Below are 15,000 nucleotides of genomic sequence, written 5' to 3'. Positions count from 1 at the left end.
TAATTTCTGATAAATTAAACAAAGATGATTAATTTCTTGAGATACAAATAGAAATTCTTCAGTCCATGTATCGTTGAATTTCCTGTGTTATCCTATATTGGTCTTGTCGGTCTTTTTTTTACTCTGTCCTTTACTATTGGAAGCCATTTCGCTTCCATCAATATAACATGATTCCCTAATAGCTGGTTGTAGCTCGGGGATTCTTTTCTGTGCTTTCGTTTTATAGTATTTTTTTTTCCATTTTGATTATAACCTGAATAGATTCACTGTCTGAATTCCTGAAATATAATAGGCCTAGAACGTATTTCTATTAGCAATCGTAATAAAAGAGGAGTGATATGGAAAAATTATGAGATTTTTTCCTCTTTTTCTCCTGCGAGCCGTCAATCAGGTCACTGCGAGCAGCCAATGGCCCGCGAGCAACGCAGTGAAGACCACTGCCGTAGACCTTCTCCACAGGGGAAGGTTCGCCATCTGCTGAATTGGATTAAATCAGCATTGGCGGAATGTTGACAGTTAGGGATAGAGAAAGGTAAACTGCGACAGGGATTTATTTTTTTCTTTGTTTGGACCCTAAACCGTGGTTTGAACCATCATGGCTTGATTGTCTGGCGTCGAACTTATTGTTGATATGACATTTGAAAATGTAGTCATCCATCCGCGTATCATCCATTGCATGATTAATCCATTGCTCCGAGGACAAATATTTCCACAATATGTATTGGTAATGAAATAGTGTCAAAACTGAAATACTCTGTAGTTTTATTTTTCTTTTTTCCATTTTGTGTTTTGTGGGTACAGCACAGCTTATGAATTTAGTACTGTACTTTTATTTAAATCTTTATGAAATAATTAATTGACGAAAGTACCCGTTATATGAAAAGAAAATTACTTGCCAGTTTTTTTCTATTTTTCTTTGCAATAAGAAAACATTCTATGGAAATGTTCAACGCGTAAGTTATGCGGTTGTTAGATATTTCATTCAAATGTTTTTATATGATGGTTTAAGCTAAAACATTTAACGTTACCGCCAGTTGTCTTTGCATTTTGTGCTCTCATGGTCATGCTACTCAAGTAGATGAAGTACCGTCGGTATCCCTTCATGCTGTGCACAGCATACATCTCTAATTGGTCTTTGTAGTGTACCCAAAACCTTCAATTCATGACCTTCAACTTTACTTCCTTTCACGATACATATTAATTGGCTATGGTTGAGAGGATCGGCCGGTTGGTGGTATATTACAGTAAAAGAAACAGGTTCAAATGGAGATAGGTCTATATAATTGTCGATTGGGCAATTCAACTCCGTAGTTTATCATTCAAGCTAGTTTGTGATAATAGATGAGCCCTCTTCCATAATATTTTAGTCAGAATCTTGAGTTTTAGCTATTCTAGCCAATTGTTTTTCGAATAGATTTCATATGCACTGCCTATTTCGGTTAGTGTATTGCAAGTCTCTATCATTAGCTCTAAGTTGCAACTATTTATTTTATGTTTCGTTGTTAATCAAACAGAGTAATGCATATTGCAAGATATTAACCATTCCATAAACCATACATGACACAAAGATATAATGCATACTGTCGTTGCGTTCTAAAAATCAAACTAGGGACACAAGTGCATTTTTTTATTGTAATACTAGACATGCAGTTAATTCTAATAGTCAGGCCCTCTGCATCATGAAGCTCAATACTACACAGTATTATAGAAGTTTTATTCCAGCTGTGACCAAGTTGTGGAATGATCTTCCTAATCGGGTAGTTGAATCAGTAGAACTTTAAAAGTTCAAATTTGCAGCAATTTTTTTTTTTTATGTTGATCAGGCTGACATATATAACATATCTGTTTTGATGCTACTGTTTTTAGCTTATCGCTTATTTATTTCCTTATTTCCTTTCTTCACTGGGGTATTTTCCCCTGTTGGAGCCATTGGGCTTACAGCATCTTGCTTTTCCAACTAGGGTTGTAGCTTGGCTAGTAATAATAATAATAATAATAATAATAATAATAATAATAATAATAATAATAATAATAATAATAATAATAATAATAGGCGACGGAGAAAAAAAATATATTTTACAAGTCAATATTTTATTCAATAAATATTAAGTCAACTTCATATATACACTTTAAAATCTTTGGCCAAGCTCAAGGCTTTGGGAAAATCAGGAAAGATGTGGGTGGGGTGGAGAGTGAAGGAACAGATCTCCGAAATATGTCATGGAGGTAACTTTTTATTAGCAGATAGGAAAATGTATGAGGAAGGTTACAAAAGTAAGTTACTACAAGTTCTAAGTAAGGAAGACATTATCTCAAATATTATTGTGAGAATAGGCCTACATGGAAATAAACCTATATTTAAGGCATATAGAAATATCCTTGTTAACAAATATAGATATGAATCCTTTTATGAAATAATATTTACAGAATCAGTTGTGATTGCCTGCTCACAACAGATTTAACCACCAGATAAGAGATCTTTATTTCTTAATGAAATTTCGATGACCTTAAGGGAAGACAGCCTTTAATCTTAAAGGTCAACCCTTTAGGATTTGAAGGCCTTGTTGTTCAACCGTTTTAGTCCTTTAGAATTCAAAGGCCTCGTCTTCAACCAAATTATTTCTGTGCTGCTGACCCTGCACTGACCAAAGTTCGTTAAGGCTTAATACGCGGGTCATGACGTCATCGTACATTTCCTGGAAAGTTTTGTCCTGGAGAAAGGTAGCTTTTTCCTGAGGAAAAATGAGTTTATCGAGAATTGGTCAGTATTTAGGACATAAACTGATTAACGTTCGATAAGTGACCACTATAATTCGACTTTCAGCAAAGAGTTTCTCCATTATAATATTTTTTTTCTTCACAATTTTATTTAGTTTTCTAGTGATTATTTTGTGGCAAATAACACAAAAGGTGTCTGATAGACAATTTTGAAATTAAGTCATAAAAAAAAAAAAAAAAAAAAAAAAAAAAAAAAAAAAAACAGTAAAAGAACTGTTCATTTGAACTTACCCTCAACCAGTCCCGGTTTACCGTCGTCCAGTCCCCGATTCGTAAAAACCACTGACTAATTGTCTCGTTAAATTGATCAACTGTCTCTTTTTGTCCAATGACCCAGTCAATCGCCTGAGGGGAAGAAGAAAAACTTTTAATATGACTCTATAAGCAGAGTTCAAGATGTAATATATATTGAAAACAAAATTAATTGTATATATGATTAGGACATTTACAGCTCGAAAACAAAATTAGGAGATGTTTCCCGTTACATATGCAATACAGCACACATGCATTGGTGGGGTGGCATTTTGGGAGAGAGAGAGAGAGAGAGAGAGAGAGAGAGAGAGAGAGAGAGAGAGAGAGAGAGAGAGAGAGAGAGAGAGCGCACAATCTACATGGACAACTTTTATGAGTGCCTGTTGAGATAGGCTGGATTAAGGAAGCTTCTCTCAAGTTAGATTTACGGTGCAAGACAACAACGTTTTAAGTTATCTTAGTCGCTTGTTGCCTGCCTGCATACATGATGCTCGCTTTCTCTCTCTCTCTCTCTCTCTCTCTCTCTCTCTCTCTCTCTCTCTCTCTCTCTCTCTCTCTCTCTCTCCTTGTGACCTCTTCAGTAAGAAGATAAAAAAACAACTATTAATAATTCATATCTTGTGATCCAGTTTAATATTAATTCTAAAAAAGGAAATATTACCTCCAGAAGTTGTCAATGATTTTATTTAATTGCATTTAAAAAGAAAAATGATTATTTGAGATAGAGAATTTCATAGAAAACGGTCAAATGATTGAGAGAGAAAACCTTAAAAATATGGTTAACTAATGTATAGTTTTAGTTGCTAACTTCCACCAATTTTACTTTCCGTTTGATATATACATTATATATGACATGCATGGATACACTCATTTGAATTTATTATAAAATAAGTCCCATACAAGCCAACCTTAACAAACAGGAAAATCTTACCTTTTTTTCGACATCTACAGCAACATCTGAAGGAGTCTTCTCTGGCAGTGTCTTGAAGTATTTTTTCACTGGCCTGAAGAAAGCTTTAATTGCTTTCCATGTCTTTGAGCCACTTGGTCTGTTTTGAGAAGGAAACTTGTAAATTACCAAGAACTCTCTACCTAGGACGAACGTATTTTAACGCAAATATTCTTATATATTAACACGAACACATTTACAAATACTCACTGGTCGTAGTTTTCATCATATTCCACCGTTCCGGCCTTTGCGCCAACAAGGGCCACAAACAAAAGAGCAGCGCAGAGGATCCACGAGATTCTCATTTTGAATCTGAAAAGTAGAGATAACATTAATTTATTCATAATTATTCCTGTTCTATTGTTGACAATAATAAACCGATTAGTCCTATAAGAAAGAAACTACTTAAACAAGCGAGTGTCATTCCCTGTTAAGGAAATGTATAGATTTGTCGTTGCGAGGCAAAAGAAAATAAGTATAAAACTTTGAGCATCTACCCCGCAGACATCTGTTTTGGTTCAAAGAAAGTAATTTTGATTTTTTTTTTTTTTACCAATTAAAACTTATATTGCTGATGTAAGTAAAAAGGGGGCTAGGATGTTAATATGTTATGGACCATATAAATGAACATCATCTTGAAATAATTGATGAGAAACTCGAATATTTCTTTGTCTTAAACTGATGAATAAAAATTTACGATGATATGTAATTGAAGGATGGTCAAACAAAAAAATCTGTTACCATTTAAGTAAAACTATTTGTCTATCCTCTATAAATAGATTTAGTTTCTACTTAGGCTAAATTCCGTGAAAGAAAATGGCAACGCTGACTACATTAATTTAAAATTATATACCACCAACTACAGAAAATGGAAATCTCGGCCAATGCTAGAAAGATTTGTGTAAACATTTCCCTAACCTTTTGAACTCAAAACCAAGTGCCCCAGTCTTTCCCTTCACAACCATCGCGCCTGGAAAGCTCGTACCGTTTACCGTGGTGTACTATTTTCATTATAGCGACTTTTAGTTAGCAATTTTCCACTATATACATACATACATATATATATATATATATATATATATATTATATATATATATATATATATATATATATATATATATATATATATATATATTATACACACGTATATATATGCATATAGCATCTTGCTTTCCCAACTACGGTTGTAGCTTAGCTAATAATAATAATAATAATAATAATAATAATAATAATAATAATAATAATAACATATCGCAAGCATTGCAATGATAATGCTTCTGTTGGAAGCCCTTTTACGAATTGTACTTTACATCAGGTAAGACAAGGCTTCCTATCCTCGGGTTACTCCCTGACTTCGTTTTATATAGACTTCAACATAATTGGATTTGGCATTAAAAAACTCTGCAATTACATTTCAAACAGTGCTAAAATAGTTACTCTTTGATATACATTAGATGAGATTTGTCTATTTATTTCAAGTTATACTAAAGAAAAATTTTGATCATAAATATTTTGTTAAACAAGGCTGGCAAAGTTTTAAATCAAGTGTGTATTAAAGTTGTTAGGGCACTGTCTTGTATCAAGACCTTTATGTAGAATATTTGAAAATAATTTCTGTATATTTTTGTTTATTTAATACTGTGAGACAAGGTTCTTTCATAAGAGTTTAAATATCTACCAGTCTTATATGCACTTAGCGTAGCTAACATCTATAACCCAAGGCCTCCAACACGGAAAATAACATAGTGAAGAAAGGAAATAGATTATATACAAGTAATGGCTGAAACATTAGAAAAGTCTTCAGATCAATAACAACGTGAAATTGAACCTGTCGTATACAAACTATGAATGTCTAATGTCAACCTGCTCACCATGAAAACATTCGCTGTAAGTTTAAACTTCTGTATAATCAACAAAAAACTACCCAGCACATTGGTGAAACAAACTAAAATGTGTCGGTAAAAACAGCTATATTAATGTGGAGGCTAAAAGATGAATTTTAGTAGGCTTGTGTTGTAAAGATCGTGTCTATGGTTTCTGTAGGACTAGCCATTTAGAAATTAAATCATGACGACTGCGACAATACAATTTTCGATATTTTACACATATTACGGCGTTCAAAAAAATGGAAATAAAGACATTCATTTAAGTCATTAGTTATGGGTTAAGCAACGGTTAAATGTCTTCTTACCTTAGTAAGTAGGATTAGGTCTCCTAAAACAGGATGGCTCACAGCTTTCGAAGTAGTGGTCTTTTCGAGATATCGCTGTTCACTGTGATGGAGTTTGCTCTTACGCTGTTTATATACACTAAGCCGCAGTGGTCCTCATTGGGCGGCTCGCGAGCCATTGGCTGCTTGCAATGACCTGATTGGCGACTTGCGGGAGAAAAAGATAGGAAAAAGGACCTAAGAATTGTGTATAAATCTCATAAGTTTTCCACATCACTCCTCTTTTATTACGATTTCCAATAAAGATACGTTCTAAGCCTATTATATTTCAGGAATTCAGACTGAATCTATTCAGGTTATAATCAAAATGGAAAAAAAAATATATTACAAAACACAAGCACAGAAAAGAATCCCCGAGCTACAACCATCTGTAAGTGAATCATGTGATTATAAAATGCAAGCACAGAAAAGAATCCCCGAGCTACAACCATCTGTAAGTGAATCATGTGATTATAAAACGCAAGCACAGAAAAGAATCCCCGAGCTACAACCATCTGTAAGTGAATCATGTGATTATAAAACGCAAGCACAGAAAAGAATCCCCGAGCTACAACCATCTGTAAGTGAATCATGTTATCATAAAACGCAAACACAGAAAAGAATCCCCGAGCTACAACCATATGTAAGTGAATCATGTGATTATAAAACTTGAGCACAGAAAAGAATCCCCGAGCTACAACCATATGTAAGTGAATCATGTGATTATAAAACTTGAGCACAGAAAAGAATCCCCGAGCTACAACCATATGTAAGTGAATCATGTGATTATAAAACTTAAGCACAGAAAAGAATCCCCGAGCTACAACCATCTGTAAGTGAATCATGTTATCATAAAATGCAAGCACAGAAAAGAATCCCCGAGCTACAACCATCTGCAAGTGAATCATGTTATCATAAAACGCAAGCACAGAAGAGAATCCCCGAGCTACAACCATCTGTAAGTGAATCATGTTATTATAAAACGCAAGCACAGAAAAGAATCCCCGAGCTACAACCATCTGTAAGTGAATCATGTGATTATAAAACGCAAGCACAGAAAAGAATCTCCGAGCTACAACCATCTGTAAGTGAATCATGTGATTATAAAACGCAAACACAGTAAAGAATCCCCGAGCTACAACCATCTGCAAGTGAATCATGTGATTATAAAACGCAAGCACAGAAAAGAATCCCCGAGCTACAACCATCTGTAAGTGAATCATGTGATTATAAAACGCAAGCACAGAAAAGAATCCCCGAGCTACAACCATCTGTAAGTGAATCATGTGATTATAAAACGCAAGCACAGAAAAGAATCCCCGAGCTACAACCATCTGTAAGTGAATCATGTGATTATAAAACGCAAGCACAGAAAAGAATCTCCGAGCTACAACCATCTGTAAGTGAATCATGTGATTATAAAACGCAAACACAGTAAAGAATCCCCGAGCTACAACCATCTGTAAGTGAATCATGTGATTATAAAACGCAAGCACAGAAAAGAATCCCCAAGCTACAACCATCTGCAAGTGAATCATGTGATTATAAAACGCAAGCACAGAAAAGAATCCTCGAGCTACAACCATCTATCTGCAAGTGAATCATGTGATTATGAAACGCAAGCACAGAAAAGAATCCTCGAGCTACAACCATCTGTAAGTGAATCATGTGATTATAAAACGCAAACACAGAAAAGAATCCCCGAGCTACAACCATCTGTAAGTGAATCATGTGATTATAAAACGCTAGCACAGAAAAGAATCCCCGAGCTACAACCATCTGTAAGTGAATCATGTGATTATAAAACACAAACACAGAAAAGAATCCCCAAGCTACAACCATCTGTAAGTGAATCGTGTTATCATAAAATGCAAACACAGAAAAGAATCCCCGAGCTACAACCATCTGCAAGTGAATCGTGTTATCATAAAACGCAAGCACAGAAAAGAATCCCCGAGCTACAACCATCTGTAAGTGAATCATGTTATCATAAAACGCAAGCACAGAAAAGAATCTCCGAACTACAACCATCTGTAAGTGAATCATGTTATGATAAAACGCAAGCACAGAAAAGAATCCCCGATCTACATCATAAAACGCAAGCACAGAAAAGAATCCCCGAGCTACAACCATCTGTAAGTGAATCATGTTATCATAAAACGCAAGCACAGAAAAGAATCCCCGAGCTACAACCATCTATAAGTGAATCATGTTATTATAAAACGCAAGCACAGAAAAGAATCCCAGAGCTACAACCATCTGTAAGTGAATCATGTTATCATAAAACGCAAGCACAGAAAAGAATCCCCGAGCTACAACCATCTGTGAGTGAATCATGTTATCATAAAACGCAAACACAGAAAAGAATCCCCGAGCTACAACCATCTATAAGTGAATCATGTTATTATAAAACGCAAGCACAGAAAAGAATCCCAGAGCTACAACCATCTGTAAGTGAATCATGTTATCATAAAACCCAAGCACAGAAAAGAATCCCTGAGCTACAACCATCTGTGAGTGAATCATGTTATCATAAAACGCAAGCACAGAAAAGAATCCCCGAGCTACAACCATCTATAAGTGAATCATGTTATTCCCCGAGCTACAACCATCTGTAAGTGAATCATGTTATCATAAAACGCAAGCACAGAAAAGAATCCCCGAGCTACAACCATCTGTAAGTGAATCATGTTATTATAAAATGCAAGCACAGAAAAGAATCCCCGAGCTACAACCATCTGTAAGTGAATCATGTTATCATAAAATGCAAGCACAGAAAAGAATCCCCGAGCTACAACCATCTGTAAGTGAATCATGTTATCATAAAACGCAAGCACAGAAAAGAATCCCCGAGCTACAACCATCTGCAAGTGAATCATGTTATCATAAAACGCAAGCACAGAAAAGGATCCCCGAGCTACAACCATCTGCAAGTGAATCATGTTATCATAAAACGCAAGCACAGAAAAGAATCCCCGAGCTACAACCATCTGTAAGTGAATCATGTTATCATAAAACGCAAGCACAGAAAAGAATCTCCGAACTACAACCATCTGTAAGTGAATCATGTTATCATAAAACGCAAGCACAGAAAAGAATCCCCGAGCTACATCATAAAACGCAAGCACAGAAAAGAATCCCCGAGCTACAACCATCTGTAAGTGAATCATGTTATCATAAAACGCAAGCACAGAAAAGAATCCCCGAGCTTCAACCATCTGTAAGTGAATCATGTTATCATAAAACGCAAGCACAGAAAAGAATCCCCGAGCTACAACCATCTATAAGTGAATCATGTTATTATAAAATGCAAGCACAGAAAAGAATCCCCGAGCTACAACCATCTGCAAGTGAATCATGTTATCATAAAACGCAAGCACAGAAAAGAATCCCCGAGCTACAACCATCTGTAAGTGAATCATGTTATCATAAAACGCAAGCACAGAAAAGAATCTCCGAACTACAACCATCTGTAAGTGAGTCATGTTATCATAAAACGCAAGCACAGAAAAGAATCCCCGAGCTACATCATAAAACGCAAGCACAGAAAAGAATCCCCGAGCTACAACCATCTGTAAGTGAATCATGTTATCATAAAACGCAAGCACAGAAAAGAATCCCCGAGCTACAACCATCTGTAAGTGAATCATGTTATCATAAAACGCAAGCACAGAAAAGAATCCCCGAGCTACAACCATCTATAAGTGAATCATGTTATTATAAAATGCAAGCACAGAAAAGAATCCCAGAGCTACAACCATCTGTAAGTGAATCATGTTATCATAAAACGCAAGCACAGAAAAGAATCCCCGAGCTACAACCATCTGTGAGTGAATCATGTTATCATAAAACGCAAACACAGAAAAGAATCCCCGAGCTACAACCATCTATAAGTGAATCATGTTATTATAAAACGCAAGCACAGAAAAGAATCCCAGAGCTACAACCATCTGTAAGTGAATCATGTTATCATAAATCGCAAGCACAGAAAAGAATCCCCGAGCTACAACCATCTGTGAGTGAATCATGTTATCATAAAACGCAAGCACAGAAAAGAATCCCCGAGCTACAACCATCTATAAGTGAATCATGTTATTCCCCGAGCTACAACCATCTGTAAGTGAATCATGTTATCATAAAACGCAAGCACAGAAAAGAATCCCCGAGCTACAACCATCTGTAAGTGAATCATTTTATTATAAAATGCAAGCACAGAAAAGAATCCCCGAGCTACAACCATCTGTAAGTGAATCATGTTATCATAAAATGCAAGCACAGAAAAGAATCCCCGAGCTACAACCATCTGTAAGCGAATCATGTTATCATAAAACGCAAGCACAGAAAAGAATCCCCGAGCTACAACCATCTGCAAGTGAATCATGTTATCATAAAACGCAAGCACAGAAATAATCCGCGGGCTACAACCATCTATAAGTGAATCATGTTATTATAAAACGCAAGCAAAGAAAAGAATCCCCGAGCTACAACCATCTGCAAGTGAATCATGTTATCATAAAACGCAAGCACAGAAAAGAATCCCCGAGCTACAACCATCTATAAGTGAATCATGTTATTATAAAACGCAAGCAAAGAAAAGAATCCCCGAGCTACAACCATCTGTAAGTGAATCATGTTATCATAAAACGCAAGCAAAGAAAAGAATCCCCGAGCTACAACCATCTGTAAGTGATTCATGTTATCATAAAACGCAAGCACAGAAAAGAATCCCCGAGCTACAACCATCTATAAGTGAATCATGTTATATTGATGGAAGCGAACTGGCCTCCAATAGTAAAGGACAGAGTTAAAAAATACGCACAAGACCAATATAGGATAACACAGGAAATTCAACGATACATGGACTGAAGAATTTCTATTTGTATCTCGAGAAATTAATGATCTTTTTTAAATTTGTGATGTTGCACACTTTTGTATTTAAGCATGATTTTCCAAAGTAAGACTTACTTACTAAGGGAGAATTATTGTGCCTATTTCTATATATGGCCAAATTAGAGAAGAAGACATGTAGACTGCACTATTAGAGTTTTTTTCTGACAATAACCTGAAATGGTCTAAAAAAGGTTATATGTGTCATGACGGTGCCCCCTAAATGAGAGGTAAAGAGAAAAGTCTCATTGGATTAATGAGGAAGAAGAATTAATCCCAACTCCATTCTATAATTCACTATGAGGCACTTGTGGAAAAACTCAAAGACTGAACTTCAATATGTAAAGCAGCTGGTTGCTCGGGTGGTAAAATCTATGGTTACAAGGGCATTGAATCATTGGCAGTTTCGTGAACTATTGACTGAATATGAGACAGAATATGGAGAATTAGTGAAGCATAATGAAGTGAGATGGTTATCTCGAGGTAGAGTGGTTGAACTATTATTGAGTCTCTTGTTTACTAATCGTGAGTTCACTGCAAGCAAAGTTATTAGAGTTGAACCTGAACTGGAGAATCTCGAGTGGATAATATATATATATATATATATATATATATATATATATATATATATATATATATATATATATATGTATATATATATATATATATATATATATATATATATATATATATATATATATATATATCCTACGTATCCTTGTGGCTTATGGCTTATGTGGCTCACATTTTGAGTATGATCTGAAACTTTGGCTCCCTTGAAAAAAAATAGTGAATACCACTGCCCTAGGTAGCATGATAATGCACTAGAACTGCTGCTGATAACTCAGCAGATAGACCCATAGACTCCCCCCAAACCCTACATCCTTAGCTCACAAGGATGGTGAGGTTGCGGACACTACAAGAAACTATCGAGCTTGAGCGGGCTTGAACCCCAGTCAGGCAGTGACAATTCCAATAGGCATACATCCAAAAACAAAATTCTTCCTTTTATAAATTAGTGTATGATTCTTCTTCCTGTCCACTATCTGCAGTTGAAGCATTCTCCTCATATCCGTCACCTTACTTCTCATTTTGTTATCCCATAATGCTCTTCTTTTCCTCCAGTATGTGCACCTCTACCAGCGATCTTTCCTTATTGCACCGTTTACCTTCCCAATAACTTTTTGCAGTTTCCATATCTTATTGCCTTTGCATCTATCATCCTCTTTATGTGGTTAAATACATTCCGTATTCAACTTTACTGCGGTCAATAGATGACCCTGCTTTTCCTGGATGACCTAGTTAGACAGAAAGATGACCCGGTCAAGGCAACGGTATACCAGAAATCATCCAAAGTAGGAAGATTCGTATATGCAAGAGTTGAATGCCCCAAAGAATACAAAAAGTCAGTAGAAAGTGTTTACGCGAAAGGTGCATTCACACGCAGCACATCTAGGTGGAAAGATATATGCACGTGCTAAAGCGATGACATATTCATCACGAGGGAAAACAGTCAAAATGAGAAGAATTGAGTAACAATCACGCATTCTTCCGTCTCTCGGAGATGGCTAAGGAGTAACGGGTCCCGCAGAAACCAGTTGAGCCCCTTGCATGACCCTGAAAGCAAAGCGGTCTTGAATGCCTGACCTGCAAAACGGAAATTAACTTGCAAGTGTATTTGTGTATGTAAATATATTGAAGCATTTACTCTGTTAATTTCCTCATAATTTCATAAGATCTCTGGAATTTTAAAATATTTTCAAATTTTCTTAATCTTTTTAATTCATTTGGTATTCAAGATGTCATATTTAGACGAATTAATCATAATTTTATATGAACCCTCATTCATATAAAAGGAATTTTATATAAATTAAATTAATAATCACCTGATAAAGACAAAGGATTATGAAATCAACTCTATAGTGATATAATATAAAGAAAACGGAATAATCATCGTTTCTTTAACAAAGCGATCACTTCGGAGAAACTGAAGAAACTACGAAAATACAAGGATCCTAAAGGATCCTAGTAGGAAACCGTTGGCGCCACTTAAAGTAATTGCATTGGATGAAAATTACATCACAGAGAAGCTATGTCACACACACACACATATATCTATCTATCTATCTATATATATATATACATATATATAATATATGTATATATATATATATATATATATATATATATATATATATAAATATATATATATATATATATATATATATATATATATATACAGTATATATATATATATATATATATATATATATATATATATATATATATATATATATATATATATATATATATAACAAATACTACTATCTCTAGTTCACTGCAGGACGAAGGCCACAGACATGTCCTTAGTCATGTTTAGGGTTTGGCCACTTTTCATGACCACGCTGACCATTTCCTATTGGTGATGGTGGGACACTATAGTCTGGCAGGTTCATCCTAGCCAAGATTCTTAGATATGGTATGTTGGTCCATGCTAGCGGTATTTTTAGATTTATTTCAGAAGCAGGTTTTCTGAAAGCTATTCAACTTGTATAAGGACAACTCTACTTTTGTTGTTTTGAATTGAATTTCCCTTTATTTTTTATTTGTAACTAATTATACCGGCATTAATGACCTTAGATGTCAGGATACCAGAAAACTCTCAACCAATCAGTTATGTTCTAAGGCTTTAGTAAGGCACCAAGTTTCTGATGTTTAAGTTAGTACTAGTAGGACCATCTGATTAAATACTTTTTTTTTTTTTTTTTTCTTTTTTTTTTTGAGAAAGTGTCATTTTTCTTTTCATAATCTCACTTTGTTTACCAAATGCTCTCCATCCCATGCTTATCCTAATTCTCAAACATGTAAATTGCTTAACTCCTTACAATTTATCTTTCGAGTTCGACAGTACCTCATTATCTAATGTGATCTAGTTAATTAGTACTTGAAAGGTATCTCTCTTTAGGCTATTTTTTTCTTTCTGTCTTTTCATCTTTCTAGTCTCAGTTAGTTTTTTAGATTTGGTAGACTGATCCACTTGATTGGGAAACCGTCTAGCTTAGAAATATATATTTGCTTGCTTGATTTGAGACATGCTTTCGAAAGATGTATTCTTTAAGACTGCACTATTAAAAATTTGCTGTGAAATCGGTAGTAATCCTGGAATAAATGTTGCCAGGCATTTACCGTTTTAAAGACGGATATATTGACGTTAAGGAGGGATATTACGGTCACCAACCCGTATAAGATAATAACAAAGCAGGATAAATATTACGGTTGCCTGTATTTATGAAAATACGTCTGAGAACCGTATATTTTTACGGAGAATTTTCTATTAAAATTTCGGTATTTTCACAGTCTAGTAATTTAATAATCACTGCTGTATCTGCATCAGGTAACCTATGCTGACTTTATATGTTCAACATTCATCTCTTTTCTTAGCAACTTTTTCATGTCCAGTTGGGCACTGGAATTCCTGGCACACCTATCTCTAAGGATGTGTAAACCTTAAAAAAACCTAACCAAAAATGTATCAGAAATTCATGATAACAAAAATACCAGAAAAAAGAGAATAGTTGTAAAAAACAATCCTAAAAAAAGAGTGGCACCTTTTCCTCTATTTATCAGAGCGCTGATTCGATTAAGAAACTTTTTAAAAGACGTCCCAACAAAGGAATATTCGCGGAAAATCTTTTAACAGGAGCGATTCCTTCTCGTTTTTCCTCTTTCAGTCTTTCTTTCATCTGGATGGATCAGTGTGTCTTCGATTTTACAGCAATTAAGTTCCTTTTTTTTTTACTTATCGTTGTGTTTTTGGGGTTGTAGTTGTTATTATTATTATTATTATTATTATTATTATTATTATTATTATTATTATTATTATTATTTATTATTATTATTATTAGTCTGTCTTCGATTTTACAGC

The 15,000-nt window shown here is 34.9% G+C and overlaps 3 protein-coding genes across 4 annotated transcripts; 2 read left to right on the top strand and 1 right to left on the bottom strand.

Annotated features, from left to right (window-relative positions):
• Positions 1-2,074: 2,074 nt before the first annotated feature.
• Positions 2,075-6,282, bottom strand: LOC137632186 (uncharacterized). 2 transcript variants are annotated; one of them, XM_068364066.1, is made up of 6 exons: positions 6,171-6,248; positions 4,275-4,291; positions 4,190-4,217; positions 3,962-4,079; positions 3,010-3,123; positions 2,075-2,732 (listed from the first exon to the last, which is right to left on the bottom strand). In XM_068364066.1, exons 2-6 carry the CDS (start codon positions 4,282-4,284, stop codon positions 2,586-2,588), a joined length of 417 nt encoding a protein of 138 aa, XP_068220167.1. In that variant the 5' UTR covers positions 4,285-4,291; positions 6,171-6,248; the 3' UTR covers positions 2,075-2,585. The 2 variants fall into 2 exon arrangements, with proteins under 2 accessions (XP_068220167.1, XP_068220166.1); XM_068364065.1 differs by having other exon boundaries at positions 4,190-4,291; positions 6,171-6,282.
• A 234-nt stretch (positions 6,283-6,516) lies between these two features.
• On the top strand, positions 6,517-8,806 carry LOC137632359 (early endosome antigen 1-like). Its single transcript, XM_068364294.1, has 4 exons — positions 6,517-6,768; positions 6,994-7,272; positions 7,372-7,587; positions 7,682-8,806. The coding sequence occupies exons 1-4, from the start codon at positions 6,517-6,519 to the stop codon at positions 8,804-8,806; spliced, it is 1,872 nt and encodes a 623-aa protein (XP_068220395.1).
• Positions 8,807-8,889: 83 nt separating this feature from the next.
• LOC137632358 (restin homolog) lies at positions 8,890-10,308 on the top strand. The gene has a single exon (XM_068364293.1). The coding sequence runs from the start codon at positions 8,890-8,892 to the stop codon at positions 10,306-10,308; it is 1,419 nt and encodes a 472-aa protein (XP_068220394.1).
• The last annotated feature ends 4,692 nt before the right edge of the window (positions 10,309-15,000 follow it).

Source organism: Palaemon carinicauda, chromosome 41 (genome assembly GCF_036898095.1).
Source record: "Palaemon carinicauda isolate YSFRI2023 chromosome 41, ASM3689809v2, whole genome shotgun sequence".
Taxonomy (NCBI): domain Eukaryota; kingdom Metazoa; phylum Arthropoda; class Malacostraca; order Decapoda; family Palaemonidae; genus Palaemon; species Palaemon carinicauda.
Note: the sequence above shows the minus strand (reverse complement) of the source record. Positions and strands in the feature narration are given on the sequence as shown.